Source organism: Podarcis tiliguerta (genome assembly GCF_965153285.1).
Source record: "Podarcis tiliguerta genome assembly, chromosome: 12".
Lineage (NCBI taxonomy): Eukaryota > Metazoa > Chordata > Lepidosauria > Squamata > Lacertidae > Podarcis > Podarcis tiliguerta.
Genome location: NC_139545.1, coordinates 5,070,977 through 5,091,210, shown reverse-complemented (window position 1 = coordinate 5,091,210; position 20,234 = coordinate 5,070,977). Strand labels below are relative to the sequence as shown.

The 20,234-nt window shown below is 41.3% G+C and overlaps 1 protein-coding gene across 1 annotated transcript in view; it reads right to left on the bottom strand.

Annotated features, from left to right (window-relative positions):
- Positions 1-20,234, bottom strand: part of VPS41 (VPS41 subunit of HOPS complex) — a 118,561-nt gene that overhangs the window by 55,034 nt on the left and 43,293 nt on the right. The window contains exons 5-7 of the mRNA XM_083407025.1: positions 15,169-15,243; positions 11,904-11,966; positions 10,254-10,319 (exon numbers count right to left, since the gene is read on the bottom strand). Of these exons, the coding sequence (XP_083263151.1) occupies positions 10,254-10,319; positions 11,904-11,966; positions 15,169-15,243 (204 nt within the window). The remainder of the gene's footprint in view (positions 1-10,253; positions 10,320-11,903; positions 11,967-15,168; positions 15,244-20,234) is intronic.

The following is a 20,234-nucleotide window of genomic DNA, read 5'->3' as shown; positions in this document are numbered from 1 at the left end:
TGCCTCCATCAAACTTTCTACAGCTGTATCCGGGGTCTTCGCTAGTGCAGTAGCATGGAAATAGAATGAAGTTTTTTTGTTTTCTTAAAAAAGAGGTCTTTATCTCAATACGTTTAACCTTTGTAAGAAAGTCAAGCACTAGTATTATGAAGAATTTATTAAACTTTTCAGATTGATGGCAACTATGCCCAATTTCAATTTTATTTTAAAATTGAATGGAATAAGCAAAGTGCTATTTAAGTCAATGCTGGGCTGGAAGAATCTCAAGCCGGAATTAAGATTGCCGGAAGAAATATCAACAACCTCAGATATGCAGATGACACAACATTGATGGCAGAAAGTGAGGAGCAATTAAAGAACCTTTTAATGAGGGTGAAAGAGGAGAGTGCAAAATATGGTTTGAAGTTCAACATAAAAACCCCCTGAAGATCATGGCCACTGGTCCCCTCACCTCCTGGCAAATAGAAGGGGAAGAAATGGAGGCAGTGAGAGATTTTACTTTCTTGGGCTCCATGATCACTGCAGATGGTGACAGCAGTCACAAAATTAAAAGACGCCGGCTCCTTGGGAGAAAGGCGATGGCAAACCTAGACAGCATCTTAAAAAGTAGAGACATCACCCTACCAACAAAAGTCCGTATAGTTAAAGCCATGGTTTTTCCAGTAGTGATGTATGGAAGTGAGAGCTGGGCCATAAAGAAGGCTGATTGCCGAAGAATTGATGCTTTTGAACTATGGTGCTGGAGGAGACTCTTGAGAGTCCCATGGACTGCAAGAAGATCAAACCTCTCCATTCTTAAGGAAATCAGCCCTGAGTGCTCACTGGAAGGACAGATTGTGAAGCTGAGGCTCCAATACTTTGGCCACCTCAGGAGAAGAGAAAACTCCCTGGAAAAGACCCTGATGTTGGGAAAGATGGAGGGCACAAGGAGAAGGGGACGACAGAGGACGAGATGGTTGGACAGTGTTCTCGAAGCTACAAACATGAGTCTGACCAAACTGCGGGAGGCAGTGGAAGACAGGAGTGCCTGACGTGCTCTGGTCCATGGGGTCACGAAGAGTCGGACACGACTAAACAACAACATTTAAGTCAACAACCTACAAAGACTTGTAGTGGGCACTATACACTTAGCTTTTCACTTCATCTAATGGAGCCAATGAGCAATGTAGAGAAAAAAGTGGGCTTGTTTTGGAGTTTTAGATTTACTTATATTATAACGTATTTTGAGTGTTTTATTTTATATCTTTATGTTGTGAGCTGCCATGAGCTATCTGGATGGAAGTCGGTATACAAATTTAATAAATAAAAATAAATAAATAGGTATATTAATCTTTCCTGGGATGTCTGGTCAACTCACTCATCAGAAACACTTATTTACTTCTGGTAAAATTACTAGAGAACCGCATATGTATTGTGGAATGAATAGAGGATTTTAATCATTTTAACTTCTCAATAATTTTAACACATTCTGATGGGCAGATTTGAAAGTTGCATTTCACTCTATAAACCAGAACATACACAAATTCAAATGCCTTATGAAATTCAAAACAAATTCCAGACATGGACCCAGTTTCAGAATATCAAATGCCCCTATTTTGCATAACATAATAATGACAAACATCTAAAATAAAATACTAAATGAAAATAGATCCAATGTTTGTACTTGAGTTACTTCAAACTAATTTAAATTCAAAGTTCTGCCAAAGGGGCAAGTAGTCATCCAAAACCACAAATATTAATATTTGTAAAGTTCTGTTTGTTTATACTTTCTTCATTATTAAAGCACACATGTCAACAGGAACAGTTTTCCTTACTCAGTAGTAGTATTAACACAGTCTGATTCTCTACGAAGCCGGTGGAAATTAAAACACTGACTTGCATTGTAAGAGCTTGTATACAATTTACTTAGACATTTGTTTTAATTAGGAAATTAGTTTTATCTCAGGGCAGCTGCCATCAGCATGCACATCAGGCAACAATTTCAGAGATTCATAAAATTGAAGAATTGGAAGGGACCAAACAAACTGTTACCCCTAACAAACTGAAATTAAGCTACCAAACTGAGGTTGGCTGATGGGTACTTGGAAGAAAAGATGGCAGTGACCTCTCCATTCAGCAACTAATATAGAATCATAGAATCATAGAGTTGGAAGAGACCACAAGGGCCATCGAGTCCACCCCCTGCCAAGCAGAGAGCACTCCTGACATATGGTTGTCAAGCCTCTGCTTAAAGACCTCCAAAGAAGGAGACTCCACCACACTCCTTGGCAGCAAATTCCACTGTCAAACAGCTCTTACTGTCAGGAAGTTCTTGCGAATGTTTAGGTGGAATCTTCTTTCTTGTAGTTTGGATCCATTGCTCCGTGTCCACTTCTCTGGAGCAGCAGAAAACAACCTTTCTCCCTCCTCTATGTGACATCCTTTTATATATTTGAACATGGCTATCATATCACCCCTTAACCTCCTCTTCTCCAGGCTAAACATGCCCAGCTCCCTTAGCCGTTCCCTCATAAGGCATCGTTTCCAGGCCTTTGACCATTTTGGTTGCCCTCCTCTGGACACGTTCCAGTTTGTCAGTGTCCTTCTTGAACAACTACATATGCATATGTAGTTGTTAAGAGTGTGTGCTCCTTATGCATCATATGCCCATGGGTTCTTCAACCAACAATGCACTGGCAGGGGAAAACAGCTTCACAGCAGAATCTGCCCCACTTCTATGCCAGAATGTCTGGATCTCAGGTCAACCTGTGACCCTCTAGATGCTGCTCTTGATCGGCCCCAGCCACCACAACCAATGGACAGAGATGGTGTGACTTGGGAGTCTGGCAACAGGTCAAGGATTGCCCACTACTGACTCAACAGCATCAATGCATCACGGATACCTGAAGCATATGGGCTGCATGCTGTAAATCAAGAATTTTGGGGCGGGAGGGGAGACTATACAGAGCAACTGGCCACACAGCAACTTCTGAAGATGCCAGACACAACTCCATTGTGATCCACAACTTAAGGCATGGGTAGGCAAACTAAGGCCTGGGGGTCAGATCTGGCCCAATCGCCTTCTAAATGCGGCCCATGGATGGTCCAGGAATCAGCATGTTTTTACATGAATAGAATGTGTCCTTTTATTTAAAATGCATCTCTGGGTTATTTGTGGGGCATAGGAATTCGTTCATTTTTTTTCAAAATGTAGTCCTGCCCCCCACAAGGTCTGAGGGACAGTGGACCGGCCCCCTGCTGAAAAAATTGCTAACCCCTGACTTAAGGGCTGCCACAGAGAATGCCTTTTCCCAGGCCACCTTCTCAAACGTCTTAGCATGATGGAAGAAGCAAGAGGACCCGCCCTCCTCTGCCAATCTTAACACCCAATGGGGTTTGTAGGGAAGGAGATGGTTTTTCAGCTATTTGGAGCCTGAGTCATTCTGGGCTTTAAACACTTTAACACGAGCACCTTGAATTGGGCCTGGAATTAAACCAGCAGCCAGCGCAGCTGTTCTAAAAGAGAGGTTAGATGAGATCTAAACAGAATGCCAGCCTGTAACCTAGCTGCTGCATTTTGGACCACTTTTAGTTTCTAAGTCATCTTTAAAGGCACATTGCAGTACTCCAGTCTGGAAGCTACCAGAGCATGGAGTACAGCGGCCAAGTCGTTTCTGTCCCAAAGGGGTTGTAGCTGGTGAATCAGCCATAGCTGGATAAGCTCTCATCTCCACGGACGTCACCTGGGCAGCACTGAATCCAGGAGAATCGCCAAGCTGTTTCTTCCAGGGGAGGGCAAGACCATACAGGACAGGCTGTCTCTCCACCTCCTGGACACGAGAACTTGGGACTCTGTCTCTTTAGGATTGAGCTTCTGTTTATTGGCCCACTTCCAGTTCATCACCACCTCCATGCACTGCTCTGACACCTCAGCTACCACTCTTGATTCAGACGGAACAGAGAGACAGAGCTGGATATCATTTTCATTACAGAGCCTTTGGTGAATGCTGAAGACCCTGGAATTTTGCACCCGAAATGTGTATTTTTAGGGGAGGGAGCAACCCTAATTTCTGTGGTTGTGAATTATTTTAAACTCTTTTTAACATGTTGTTCTAATTGCTGTAACCCAGCCTGAGACCTTAGGGTAAAGAATGGGTAATTAACAGCAAGAACAAGAAGTAGAAGTTGGTTAATTTATTTAGCTAATCTTCAACTCGCCAACAGTATCGAATTGTCATTACCACTATACCGAGAGCAATTTAAACTCAATGAGAGCTAAGTACGGAGGGAGGAAAAGCTGTTTTCAAGAAAGGGTTGCTTCCCCCTCTTCTTGGCTGGAGAAAGTATTTTAGGGCTTTATTTCCCATAAATCCACATCCCAGCAGTCAGCATTCTCAGTACTTATATTTCAATAGCAGCTGTTGCAAAATCACTTCCTCGGCAATACGCTTCATTCGCCTATCTGTTTTCTGCTGGTAAATCTCTCTAATGCTTTGTTACAATACAGCTGCACTTAAGCTGCGCGTTCCGTCCGCTGCCGTATGTATAGCAGATCATTACATAGCCAGAATAAAGTAAAGCACAGGCAATGCTATGTTTTATCACCCTTTTCATCGCTCACACCAGGAAGTGTGGACACTTTCCTCCTACTGTTATCCTTGGAGCATCTTAATTTGGGGCTTCATAAAGCAATGGTTTACCAACAGTGGGCAGGATTAAGTGGAATTCCCAGAAGAGGTTTAGGGGGCCACGGGGGGCGTCCGTGGGGAGGAGAGGGAGCGAGTTCCGTTGCACGAGAGGACTTAGAATCATAAAACCACAGACTTGTAGAGCTGTAGTCCAACCTCCTGAAATGCATGAATCCATCCCTGGGTGGGCTCCAACCAGCAACCTTCTGGTTAACAGCCAGATGCACTGACCCATTGCGCCACAGAGTCTTGCATAGCCTACAGGGATCATGTATCAATTCTGTCATTTGTATTGATGCAAACGTATTTTGTACAGCTAACTATTTATATCCCCAGTATATTTTATCTTATTGCTATGGCTATTGGCTAATGCAAATAAAGTTCCTATCTGTCTGTCTGTCTATCTACAGGGAACTCTGGTGTTCCTTAGAAGCCAATTAGATGGATTTTGCAGTGAGATAAAACAACACAAGCTTGTCACTATTAGCGCTAATTGTCTCTTAAATTGTGTATAGAAGAAATTTAGGTTTGCTCCAGAATGAGCTTGAAGACGACAGAGGGCACTAGGTCTAGGATGATCTCCCCCATCCCCACAATTACTCTGTCATAACCAGGAGGAAGTTTCAGGGGACAGTATTAACGGGGAAAGTATTTCTCATTTCAGGGATGGAAAAAGAGGGGGGACGTAGGTATGCTGACTGTGGTGTTACCTCTTTTATTAACGCTTCCTCACTAAGACTACGCTCTTCCCCTTAGATCTGCTTGCTGCTTAGTCCAAGAATGACCACTGCAAGGCACAGCTTGCAAAGCAAATTTCAGTTCCACTCAGAGAGACTTGGACAGCTGAACACCAGCATTATGTTGAGGATCAGGCTGACAGACTCTTTTGTACAGAGCAGCGGTGAATCAGAGTACGGGTAGTGTTTCAATCTAATGGAGCTTGTCAAACAATTAACACTAGTGCTAATTACATGTAATCCCTGTCTCCAGAGTGCTTAGAGGAATCCTTCAGTCATCTAAATTAGAAGTTCAATTTTGGAAACAACATCAATGGGATGAAATTTAAATTGATCGTTTCCCTCTCTTGGAACTAAAATTAGCAGAATTGTTACATTTTAGAAAATGCTTTAAAAGCACAGTTCATTCCAAGGTGGCAAATAGGTACATACCAAATGGCTGCATTTAAGCTATCAAGTCCCTATTGAATAAACTGAAGTAGATCATGAGCATCTTTTGGTGAGAACGGAGAGACGAGCCAGGAAGCTGCATTTAAGCACAGCTCCCTGTTATAACTGAATCAGGAAATTATAGTTAATGGTTCCCAAGCAAACCAGGATAGGAAGCCATAGTTTAAGCTGGCTTCTAGATCCTGGCTTGCTTGGAAGCCAATAAGCATCGTTTTCCAGTTCTAATGCAATGGGGAGCCATGGTTAATTAAGCCCCCCCCCCCCCGCCCTTGCTCTAGCCTTCCCTGACCTATCACATGATTCTCTTCTTGCAAAAATGTTAGGATCCTGCTTGGAGGGAAAGACAGGTGTACTATTGAGAGGAGGTGTCCAATTCTCAATGGCTATTATCCCACCCACAATACTTCATATTGTCCAGAGCTCCTGGCAAGGAAAGATGCTCTGGTCTCTGGTTCAAATTATAAGACAGAGAAACCAAGAGGGAGGGAGCAAACGAGGTATAAGACGCAGCAGGGCATATGGAAGGAGGAGATGCCAGTTTCCTGTTCGGCTTTGGCACCACTCGCTAGGCTCAGTTTTTATATTGGTGGGGCAACAAGGTTTTTTTGCACCACTGGCGTTTGTGTTGTAAATATACACGGATATTGAGTCATGTAAACATTCTAATGGTCACCCATTTTAGACAGCAATTTCAAGCTAGAAGCTACTGAGGCAATAAAGGCGTACAGCGGTTTAAGGCAAATCGACCAATACCTGGACAGAGATTGCCTTGGTATTTACTCTTACTTCACTTAAATGGGACCTCTCAGTATTTACTGACTGACATTTTACAGCTTACAAAGCAATCTGCCTTTCTTGTCTGGTACTCTTCATCTACCAACCAAACAGCTGACTATCCTGTTTCTAAAAATGGACTGTGCTGCAAACAGCATCCTGACAATTTAATAATTTGTCAGAGTGATCCAACCAGTTATTATGAAGCACATATTGTGGAGTTCAGAGGTAAAGGTCACCTACGTACTCACAAAGCAAAGATAAACCGGATTTGCTGACACTAAAAATCAAGGCAATTAAAAAAATAATAATCCAAGACAGTACTTGGCAGATTTTACAGCAAACATACAAATTCTATCATTATACTTGAAATTACAGCAGCTGAATTTTCAGAATATTTTTGTCTTGACCCAGCTTACTTGCTACCCAAGATTTCTACTTCATTTGGCCAAAGAGGCCGATAAATATAGATGTGAGTCTTGTGATGCATTAAAAATGCAGGAATTTCAGCCACTGTGGAGGAGTCTATCTATCTGGTTGAGTTGGATCAGAAAGAACTTCAGCTCTTTCCTGCCCCTTTATAAATTCCAATATTTAGTCAGAAAACGCCAAGGACCACCACACGCTGGCAATTACTTATTTCAGGTTCCACAACTTGAGAGATCAAGATCAGCAGCAAATACATGCATGTTCTTCAAAAACAAAGATTCCAAGCCAGTGAAGGGATGAAAGACATCAACTCCAATTATCAACAGAACACCTCTCCAATTAATGTATTATCTTCAGCATTATAATTAACACGGGCAATGAGTAGTATATTAATTGAAAATTGACAATGCAAAGTCATAAACAAAATTTCATTTTCCTAGCAACAACCCATAGATGTATCATCTTCATTAATCATTTTCTTCTGTCAAGTTTTACCAATATTTCTTTATGACACTATATTTTGGTTTAACCCCGTAAGTTTAAACTATTTAGAAGTATGGGTAGTGATCAACAGTTTATCTGGAAAGTTATATAGCCTTTCATTTCCTTTTGGGATTTTTAAACCTCTAGAAAATATTGGTGCGTTTGCACTCTCTAAGTTCCGGATTCATTTAAGATCGCAGGTTGAAAAATGTGGCAGCTCTTTGAGGGTTAACCAAAGAACACCTTTATTTCAGCTTTCCCACCTTCATTTAGCAAGCTTTCACCCTGTTATTTTTTAAGATTAGACCCTCTTTTAAAGGCAGAAGGTTATGGCCTACAATAGCACTATTTGTCTTTTCTTCTTGCCTCAAAGCTCCACCGCCCTCCTGGGCTGGGGATGCCCTGTTATTTACAATGTATTATTATTGCAGGGTTGTCATCATCTGCCAAGTGCTCCATTCAAAACTTGCTGAACTTAATTGCAGTGTGAAATGGGCAAGAAGGGTTCTGTTAGTTAGTAACATACCCATCGGTCAAAGAAGATCACTGTTTCTGCTACACCTTTCAAGAGCCTTTCAAGAGCATACCGTATGGTATATTGTTCGGTGCCACAAAAGCAACCAATATCAGGAAACAGTCGTTTTGGTCAAAGAGCAAGCATTGAGTTCAACATCTGATGATTAACAATATTCCTGTGTCAGTTGAATACTGTAACACAGAGCTTTCCGAACTTTTCATGTTGGTGACACACTTTTTAGACGTGCATCATTTCGCGACACAGTAATTCAGTTTTACTAGTAAACCGGAGGTTAAACTAACCCTTTTCCAGCCCCGGGAGGAGTGAGGGGAACACACCTGCACACTGCAGCTGACACACTAACAAAACTAATAATTAGACTGGCACTTTCGAGTGCTCAAAAGTGCTTTGCGTACAGTGTGGCAGAGTATCACTGAAACATCACAGCATGCTTTAACCAGACACTGAAAGCGGATACTAGCTTGCGGCAAAATAGTAGAACGTTAAAACCATAGAGTGGCAAGGATGAGAATTATTTGTCATTTTTTGGTCACACCCTTCTTTCCATGAAGCTCAGGCAGGCTTAACTCATTTTATCATTGAAACAACCCTATTGGTCTGAGAGTCAAAGGCTAAGAGCTAAAGGCTGCTTCAGGGAAGTTTTTAATATGTGACATTTTAGTGTATTTTTCATCTTTGTTGGAAGCCGTGCAGAGTGGCTGGGGAAACCCAGCCAGAAGGGCAGGGTACAAACAATAAGTTGTTGTTATTATTATTATTATTATTATTATTATTATTATTATTATTATGGTTCCAAGTCCAAGCCCTCTCGATCACATCAGCAACACTCAAAACACTTCCACCAGGCTTTCACAAGGCACACTCTTGTACTTTTTTTAGTGTAACATTCCTATAATAAGTGAACTAACCATTATTTCTGAAACCCAGGCAAACTGGGTTACAGGCAAACTGTATACATCTTGTTACTGATCAGACTTTTCTAAAATCTTCTTATGGCATTAAATTTCACATACCCTGTTCAATGAACTCTGAACCCATTATGCCATTTATACATTTAAAAGGCCAAGGACCAGTAAAACTTAATCATGGTCACAATTTTCTGCAGCCTAACATTCAATATATTTGCACTCATAGTGTTATAGCACAAATTAAAGTTTAAAGTTCTGTTTATTTTTAATAAATCATGGGATGCCATCTTAAGCAACACAACCTCCAGAAAACAAGCCTCAGTCAATTCTGGGGGACTTCAATCTGAGAAAATAGATCACAGTCCTATTATCGCCTTAAATATTTAGGGCTATGCTTCCTTAACTCGGAGGGATTTTTAAAATTTGGGAACTTTTGATGGGAAAATGACACCAGCTGTTGGAAAACTAAAAAAGCCTGTATTCCTTAATGTGAATTCTGTTAAAAATCAATTCAAATAACACACTTCCAAAAGTACACGCTATTCTCAGGTTTTGGAAAATACTAAGTATTTGTCCAGTTTCCTGTTCACTAAGGCTCAGTCCAGTCAAATGATACATAACACTCATCCAAACCATGACTTAGAGCAAATAAACAAAGGTGTGGACTCGCAGCCACTGAACGTCTCCCATCCTGGCTGCCACTATGCTATCAGAGCTAACCCACCCTATGGCTCTGTGTTAGGTCCAACCCCATGCTCATGGCTCGTGTAAACTAAGAACTAACTTTGCAGTTCATGGTTTGTCTGGAGCAAAACAAACTATGAGCTTGGGTCAAATGCTTCAGAAACTGGCAGAGCAGGGCGGACATCCTTCCATGCCACCTCTCCCAGATTGTGGTGCTCTGAGGCAGATCCCGTTCCCTTTCTTAGAGCAAGGCAGAGAGATGGGGGAGCAGCATGAGGACCAGCAAAACCGTAAAAGTAAGAAAAGGATAGATCAGAGAAGTGTGCAAGGCCACCTCTTGCGTCGACTCTGCTTCTGACTCTTCCATGTTTGGCAGTTAGGCAAACAGTAGTAGTTTTGCCAAGAGGGGAAATAGATGCTGGTACTGTATTTTATCTCCCCATAATTTTCCTTTGAAAGCATCCCTGAATTACCTGATTGGGGGGGGGGGGGCAAACCCTAGGGAAATATGTGCACATGTTCCTTTAGAACTTTAACTTTGCCTGTCGAGAACGGACACAGTATTATGAAATGAGAAACTTACTTTGTTCCCTCCTGTTACAAACTGCTTGCAGTGTGATCTCACAAACTGAGGGTGAACAGCGACAATCTGAACATAAAGAAGGAAAACTATGTGTTATTATCGATATCGTTCTTGTGTGGTTTTGTGAACTGCAGAATTATTTAGGTATTATTATTATTATTATTATTATTATTAAAATTCATTAAATTTCTATATTGCCCTTCATCCAAGGATCACAGGGCAGTTCACAATCTAAAAAAACAAAGATACATTATCATAACAAAGAAAAACAATACTCCCCAATGCATATTTTAACATAGATTGTTTAATAAATCGAAGGCCTGGCTATAGGAAAACGTTTTTGGCCGGCGTTGAAAGATATGTAATGAAGGTGCCAGGCGAGCCACCCTGGGGAGAACACCCCACAAGCAAGGAGCCACCACAGAAAAGACCCTACAATTATTCTGGTACAGAGTCTATGAACCTACTTACTGTAACCCCTCATACTATCTTAAATCAAATTCTACACCCATCAGCTAGTCTGCTTTTGCAGAATTATCACATATTGTTGGCTTGTGATTTGCTTCTCATGGTTGCTTTCTTTGGCTTGTCTACCGAGCATGTTTCTGAAACATTCCACATTATTTTGGGGTGGGAAGAAGTAGTAACTGGCCAGGAAAGCCCTTGCAGGAGGAGTCGCCAGCATGGTGTCTGCGGGTGAAGAAATGCCTTTGATGCACCTTTTCAAGGCACAGATTATTCTATTGGATCTGACTTTGACCCACATCCCTTGGAGAGGAAACATTTGTGTGCATTTGCGCTCTGCCCTTCTACTTTTCTGTGGGGCAGGTTGATCTGGGGGGCGGTGGGGATAGGTGAGCAGAGGAGGATGGCACCCACAGCACTCACTCTAAATTCCAAATGTGCCCATGGACCTAAAAAGCAAGCAGGAAGTGTCAGCATCGCCCTTGAGCCAGTGCCACCAACTGGACTCATCCACTTCAGCCCCGACTGGGCTAGGTGAGCTGGGTAGCACTTCCAGAGACCACCTTCAGCACAGGAACAGGTCAAAGTGCTGTGGACTCACAGCTTAGAGTTGTGAGCACCGGATTCACTTCCACAAGTAGACAGTCGTCCGCACAGCAGAGTATAGCAGAGTATATAAACAACTCGGAGAGCAGCTCTGTAGAATATCTTCTTTATTCTATCTACAACTATTATACAGAGCTAAATAGGTCTAAGCATAAATGGATGCTAAACCGCACTGAGTGTCTGCAGCTGCTCTTAGCAGCAACCTTATCTATACACACGATCTCTAACACTCAGTCTCTCTCTCTCCGACACACTGACTGACCCACTCACTGACCAACTCTTTGATGTGGTGCTGGAGCAGAATAAGTAGAGAGCAGAACACGCCTCCTCCTCCTCTCTGCAGAATCAGCAGACTCCTCAGGAGATTCTTGGATATGGGAGGGGTGAAATCTCCTCAGGAAGAGGACAAACCCCTCTGCTTTGCAGAGGAATCATGAAGAACACCATCATTGTCCATACCAAAACTTCTGAATGAAATCTATGATATATTCATGTTCTTTTTCTGGAGAAAAGAAATAGTCATGGCTATTTGCTGAATGCAACAATAGTACATTTGTTAAGACTTAACTAAGCTCTTACTTTAATAGGGCAATCAAATGTTTCGTGGAATTCTTCCCCTGTGTACAATCCAAACACTTGCACCTGAAATTAAAGGATATGCTTTTAAAACCGTATTAAATTGTCTATTATTTATCCCACTTCAGAAGTCAAAAGGTGAGTATAAATGGCAACAACAAATACATCATAGTTTGGGTTTTTTTAAAAAACAAAACAAAAAACAAATATATTTGCAGAACACTGTAATAGTTTAAAATTATCCAAAGCTTTCCTTGATTCCATTAAAGTATTTAATGGAAACACGAAAGTGCTTCTATGCAATTAAGCTGCTAGAACCACCAGGAGGACAAAGGACTCTTCGCGCTTTCTGCCAAACACTTTTATTGAATTGATAACCACCTGACTAAAACAGAAAATAATTTCCATTTCCACAATAAATAGAACATAAATGGAAACCTTCTATTATCTCAGAGGCTCTGCTTTTCTACCATTATACATATTTTCATTATGTTTTAAAATGCAGCTTCAAGGGTACTAAATGCTAACAGATTTACCTTGTGGAATACTCCCAGTTACATTTCAGTCATATCATCATATCATATATTTGTCCCTAATAACTGCCAAGCAAAGCTTTTAAATGTTGAGATAATACAGTGGTGAATATCTGAATGATAGCAAGAAATGTGCTGTAACCCTTTTCGCAACACCTCCTGTTTTCCCAGTTACTAATTCAGCAGGATAAAACGTTGAATTAGGATTGGCGGAGCAGTTGCAATCCCATCTCAATACAAGGATGTTCAGTCTTGGGCAAAACACTATCCCTTAGCCTAATCTATTTCACAGGATGGCTGAAAGGATAAAAGGAGGGAAACAAACACCCTACCATTCCGCCAAAGCGTTTAGAACAGTGTGGAAACTGGAAAATGTGAAAAGGCATTCACATGTTCCTGTATGCACAACAGGAATAATACAGTGCAGAAAGACTCGTGGGTCTTTGTGCAAAAATACCCACAATCATATCCAAGTTCTGAAACCTCAGTTGGTCCAAAATGCTGCAACTACACTATAGGCAATTTTGTGGAGTATATTAAAAGGTAACGGGACCCCTGACCATTAGGTCCAGTCGTGGCCGACTCTGGGGTTGCAGCGCTCATCTCGCTTTATTGGCCAAGGGAGCTGGCGCACAGCTTCCGGGTCATGTGGCCAGCATGACTAAGCCGCTTCTGGCAAACCAGAGCAGTGCACGGAAATGCCGTTTACCTTCCTGCCAGAGCGGTACCTATTTATCTACTTGCACTTTCGAGCTCCTAGGTTGGCAGGAGCAAGGACCGAGCAACGGGAGCTCACCCCATCATGGGGATTCAAACCGCTGACCTTCTGATCGGCAAGTCCTAGGCTCAGTGGTTTAACCCACAGCACTACCCAGGTCCCTGTGGAGTATATTATTCCACTGCTATTCCATCTGCACTGGCTTTCCATTTATTTCCAAGCACGTTACCTTTAACACTGCCAGCAGCCTGGTGCCAAATTATCTCCTCCCATAAGTGCCTGCCTGTTCACTCAGATCTTCTGGACTTTGGGGTCATTTTGCTCCATGTCCTGCCACCATGAGAGGCACAATGGGCAAGGCTCCAGGGGAGTCCAGGCCTGCTGAGTTCAGCCTGACCCTTTCAGCTATGGCCTTTGGATGCTACACCAAAACACTTTTAATTCTGCGGGCTTGTGGTATGGCTGGCTCCTAAATCTGCCGTGTTCTTTCATACCTTTTGTTCTTATCTCCTTGTCTGATTGTTTGTAAAAATACACGGCTGCTAGTCAACTTGAGCATCTCAGTGTGGTTGGAAAGGTGAGCTATAACTACCCAAACTAAATGAATAAACTTGGAGAACTGAAATGTATGGCACTTGGAAACCCTGTCTGTCTTTCCAAGCAAGTGTTGAGCCTTCAGTGTGCAAATGCACAGCCAGTCTCAACTGCAATATATATATATATATATATATATATATATATATATTTGTAATCTAAATACATCAAATCACACCAAAACTTTACTTCTTGAATATATAAGCACATGACTTTTGATTATCGTACACAATTATTGGCTTCTGTCTTATCTTGCCAAGACAATTGCATTACTCTTAAGAGCCTCTCGCACCGGTTATAAAATTCTACAACCTCTTTTAACAGCAATAGTATCTCAATTATTGTGCCAATTATTGTAACATCAAGATTTCTTCGGAGGACAACACACTGGGAACCGTAAACTTATTTATGGCATTTATTCACTCACTAAAAGCACAGATTAAACGAGTTTACTACTCTTTGCTCCTGTGGGAAGAAAAATATATATACTTCAGTATTTATTTTAGTTTACTGTTCCTAAAAATCCTGCCTAAGAATGTGATTAGTAACAAATAGTGTTCTATCCAGTTAAGTGAGATGGATCTTGGGAAATGACGTTAATACACTGTGCCTGCTAGCAGAATTATTCCCAGAAAAAGCATCCTGAATAGGTTACGATTTGGAATTTTATTATCACAACCAATATTAGCAAAGACTGCCATGGTCTTAAAAGCAAACAAATGAACAAAGACATTCTAATAAGTGGGGAAATCGATCATCAAAATCACTAAAATGTCACAGCTCTTAACATTCCAGGAAAACAATGCTAATTGTTAGCTGTGCGGTACACAAAATGATGTATGTCTCCAGTCGAGGAAGAAGGTGCCACATTTTTAAGGAAACTGTACATGTATTATATGTATTGATTTCACATTTGTTTAAAGGAGCAACTGCAAGGCACTATATTCCTCTGATAAACTATGACTGCTTATCAAAAGATTTCTGAGGAAACAATCATAAGGTGCTTTTTAAAAAAAAACAACCAGAACCAAAACCAGCAGCCCAAAGAAATCTTGCCCACAAAAATCCAATTTTGTGGATTTATAGCAGAGATGCATTAAGCTACTGTCTTGCAGGAACATCAGACTAGTCAGTGAAGTATAACTGGCACAGTAGTAATGATTACAGTGACAAGTCCCTGTGCCACGGCTGTTAATCAGTTTAATACCAGTAACATTATTGACATTTCTTGTAATTACTTTTCCTTAGGCACATTTGGGCCAAATATATTTGACTTTAATTATGAGGGTTTTTTTGTAAGTGAGTCAGGTACTAAAACACAAGATCCAGGTGCTGTTGTTATAGGATTTTGCTGTACAGAGATCTCCTGAGGACTTGGAAAGTGGCACATCACCATTTCATGCTAAATGTGGAAAAGTCATACCTTGCCATCTTCAGAGCAAACACCCATGTGCTCTCCACTTTCATCCAGGCTAATTTGATTTATCTTAACTGGACTCTGTTAAAAGTTTGGAGAGAGAGGGAGAGAGAGAAAGAGAGAGAACATTTTAGAATGCACAATGCAGAAGAAGCAAGTTGCTTCCATCTCTCACCCAATACAAAAACCAGGTGTACAGTACCAACAACCCACCAAATTAAATGCTGCCCACTAGTCATATATAGTGGCTCATCGGAATCTCAACCTGGTTTTGCTGCCTACCTGGGACTGCTAACAAAAAGAACAAGGTGTGTGTGTGTGCAGCTCCTGGGCAGGCTACAACAGATAACTAGTATTGCTGCTGTTTGGCAGTAGTGGTCAGACTTACTATCCTCCCAGAATGTTTTCCCTATCGGCATAATTTAGACAATAAAATCATAAAAGAGAGAGAGGGGGAAAAATCCATAAAACATTGTTAATCCAGACATATTTCAAACACATAAAACATATAAAAGACTTGGTAGCCACCATTAAGTAAAATTAAGTAGTTTTAAATTTGACTTTTAAAATCTTCGCTAAATATCGCGAAACAATCTCAGTAGTTTTGGGTACATCATTCCTATTCGTTTGTCCACTGCACATTACAAAGAATTTTGGGGCATATTATAATAGATTATCTACTCAAGTCAATTTAGATCCAACTGTTTCTCCTGATGGAGCCCAGCGTGGCAAACACATAAATTATTATTATTATTATTATTATTATTATTATTATTATTATTATTATTTCACCTAGAATGCCTTTGGCACTGCACGTTACAATAAAAAACTGGCATTAGTGGGCAAGGCTGTCTGCCATTTCTTCTCTTCTCACAGAGGTATCCCTGATATGCTTCTAAGGATTCCATGGAATGCCAATTTTCAAACAGCCCAAGAAAGCAAGGAGAGCGGTGTCCCAGAAGTCAGGTGTGCAAACAGGTCTACTCATCAAACAGGTTACTAACCTGTGACATAAACTGGAGTGGGAAGAATAGACTTCCATAAGCCTTCTATGCCTAGTCACAAAAAGCTGGTGACCAGAAGACTAGTTATTTGCAAGCCTGCCCAAAGTCTTTATGGGGCTAATATGTCACAGACTATAGCCTAAGTTCCAAGGGAGATGGATAATATGGAATATTTTCTGCTGGTGGCAGCCATCGCTACACTGAAGAGCTGTGAAGGGTTATGTCTCTCCCATTACACCTTGCTGCCCTGAAGATATCTAGCTGTTCCTGGCAAGTGGACAGCAATTACCGCCATCATTGTGTCGCGGTGAGTCAGGTCTAACAATTAATCAGGTGCTCCTTTGAATTCAGAAAATGGTTGGGGAAATCTTGCCAGTTTGTGGCTCCATTACAGCTGCTCACATGAGCAGATTTGTGGATGGCTGAACCTCACTCTAGCCAAAGCAGCTTCCACTTGCATGAGCAGGCAGGTCCCAAAGTGAGATTACTGACAGTAGTGTTCAGAGGATTCAGATTTTGCGCTGCAGCGATGTGAATATTACATTATAGCAAGGATAAAGTATAAAAGCAATGAACAATAAGACTGGAAATTAGCTGAGTAAGTTCCCTCTCTAAAGAACTTTAGGAGTTAGATGATTAACTTGAGGACAAAAATCAGGTTTTCATGAAGAAAGTCTTGAAAGTTGTGTCAGTGAGGAATAAACGTCCCTCACTGAATTCCCATTAGCTGCAGTTTTATTTCTGAGGGAGACCTGTTTGGGATTCTGGACAATATAAGTTTGACTGTTCAAAAGAAATCAATATCGTCAGGCTGACACCATTAGAACAAAAATGTAACTTTAATAGGAGGGGGAAAGTTCAGGAGAAATGGTTTGTGTGTTTGGCAGGGGAGGAGGCCAGTAAGTATCTGATACGAAAAGCTTTCTACAAAACCCTAAATTTGAAGAAAAGCTTCCACTTGCAAAATACAGCCTGTGTGATAATCAATTACCTAATGTAAAATGCTTGAAATAAATACACTTAGTATGGATTATGTCAGCTCTTCAATTAGGAATAAATTCATGGCCATTCAAAGAGCCTCTTTTAACTGTGTGGCAACTTCTTTTCCCTCGATGCTCATCATCATCCCACCTCATAGTGTCAGTCCCTCAACGGTGAACCTGAGAAATCAATCTGCTAATGTATAATTTGTAAAGCTCCTCTGACTAACAAATGGATAATTGATTCTTTCACAAATGCTGCATCCCCGTGGATGGGAGGCAGAATGAATAACAAACATTAGGGCTGGATTTGACTCCGTTTCTGGGAGAGAGGCAATATTTGCAAGCTGGAATTCTAAACGTTTTAAAAAGTTGACTGTGTGACTTCATGCCTTTTAGCCATGGTTAACAAGCATGCAGCACACAGATTAGGGGTGTGAAAAGCAGACTGGTGCTCAATTGCAATTATGGCAAACCACATTTCATTACAGGAGGGACCTGCTGACTCGCCCACTAGAAAAAAATCTCAGCTAATCCCATCACAGCCTGGGCACAACGTTTTATCATATATGCAAATGTATCTAAAAACAGTAATTGATCCCAAAGATTTTCCTCAAAACAGAGTGGTCAATGTGATGATCGGAAAGTCAACAGCTTTGATCATTCATCTACCATGGGGGCACAGTCCATGACTTTGGCTATATCACCAGCCGGGGGGGGGGGGTAGACCAGCGTGTTTAATCTGCAATAGATTGGACGTCACATTACATCATCATCATCATCATCATCATCATACCCCACCCATCTGTCTGGGTTTCCCCAGCCACTCTGGGCAGCTCCCAACAGAATTAAAAGCACAATACAACATCAAACGTTAAAAACTTCCCTAAACAGGGCTGCCTTCAGATGTCTTCTAAAAGCCAGATAGTTGTTTATTTCCTTTACATTTGACGGGAGGGCGTTCCACAGGGAGGGCGCCACTACGGATAAACCATGGGGTATGATGATTGTAAATGAACTGTAAAAACTGCTCAGAAAGTATTCATAGAATCATAGAATCATAGAGTTGGAAGAGACCACAAGGGCCATCGAGTCCAACCCCCTGCCAAGCAGGAAACACCATCAGAGCACTCCTGACATATGGTTGTCAAGCCTCTGCTTAAAGACCTCCAAAGAAGGAGACTCCACCACACTCCTTGGCAGCAAATTCCACTGTCGAGCAGCTCTTACTGTCACGAAGGTCTTCCTAATGTTTAGGTGGAATCTTCTTTCTTGTAGTTTGGATCCATTGCTCTGTGTCCACTTCTCTGGAGCAGCAGAAACCAACCGTTCTCCCTCCTCTATGTGACATCCTTTTATATATTTGAACATGGCTATCATATCACCCCTTAACCTCCTCTTCTCCAGGCTAAACATGCCCAGCTCCCTTAGCCGTTCCTCATAAGGCATCGTTTCCAGGCCTTTGACCATTTTGGTTGCCCTCCTCTGGACACGTTCCAGTTTGTCAGTGTCCTTCTTGAACTGTGGTGCCCAGAACTGGACACAGTACTCCAGGTGAGGTCTGACCAGAGCAGAACACAGTGGCACTATTACTTCCCTTGATCTAGATGCTATAGTCCTATTGATGCAGCCCAGAATTGCATTGGCTTTTTTAGCTGCCGCGTCACACTGTTGGCTCATTGTTGGCTGAAGTCTGAATAAAGTATATCACTAGATTTTAACCATTTTTTTGGGGGGGGGGAGGATAAAGAGTCAGTACAGTATAGTCCTTAAGAGAGTCAGGACCTGACAGACCAGGGTTTAAATCCCCACTCAGTCATGAAGATGCTTTGTGACCTTGGGTCAATTCAGAGCCTCTCAGTCTTACCCACCTCACAGGGTTGTTGTGGAGATTAAATGAGAAAGAGGAGAACCAAACCTTGAGCTCCTTGGAGAAAATGTGGGATAAATGCAATAAATGAGTAATAGGAGATATTTATGTAAAAATTGGGAGTAAAAAGAGGCAAAGCGCCCATTTGCAACACCTTTTAGCTTGCTCTAGTAAAATTGGATTTGTTTGAAATTTGGCACATTTATGGACCTCATCAGGCAGATGAAGTTTTAAGGTTCAATCAACAGGTGTCATTTCTATATGCTGTAGAAATTTGAGGCTTATAAGAGCAGATTTATAAAATCTTGAAAGTGCCCCTTTAATACATACAAGACTTTCTAGATATATAAAAAACCCCACTGTAATGATAAGCACCATTTGAAAAGTTAGTATCCCCTTTTTCCCTTGCACAGTAAACCATGCCTCTTCCAGCATATGCAAGGTTCAGTACAACAGTTTTCATTCATATGCAAATATGATAGTCAATTAACTGACTGATCCCAACATGATTCGCAAAGGCTGCAGGCAGGCAAGTAAAGCTGCCTAGGATGACCCTGAACATTAGTTGGTGGCAGTCCTACTTTTATTCCCAGCTTCAAAATCAGGTGACTTGCACCAGCTGCTTCGTTTTAATTTCTGGTGCGTAAGATCGCTCTATGTCTTCATTTCCTTATTTCTTAAAGTTGGAATGGGACTACGCAGAAGCTTCCAAGCCCACTTACACTTTTCAGTGCAATGAGGGACATGCCGTCCCCAGGGCTGTAATTAAAGGCCAGTTCTTAGATGGTAGAGCAAGAAAATCATACACAGACTATTTCTACATTTGATGTCTTTTTCTTTCCTTTTTTTTTTTAAAAAAGGAATTGCCACCACAAATTTTCTTTGAATTATTTAGCATTCTATCAGGAATGCAATAATGAGCAATCATATACCCTGTCATGGCTTTTAAAACGAATAAGGTTCAACTTCCTGGTAGAGGTAAAGCTGTTAGCTATACAAAGTTCATTATCAACAATATCTTAACACCCATTGGGAATAAAGGATTGTCATACTCGTGTGCTTTGTTCACCATGTTATTTCCCTGACATGTCATTTTTTATTCTTAAAAATTCATGTCTGGCTTTCTTTTTAAATAGCAACAAAGGGCTGCAAGTCCACCATTAACGTCACCTTATTTAACAAGTGCTGTCCTATTTTAATTCCATTGCTTTTGACTTT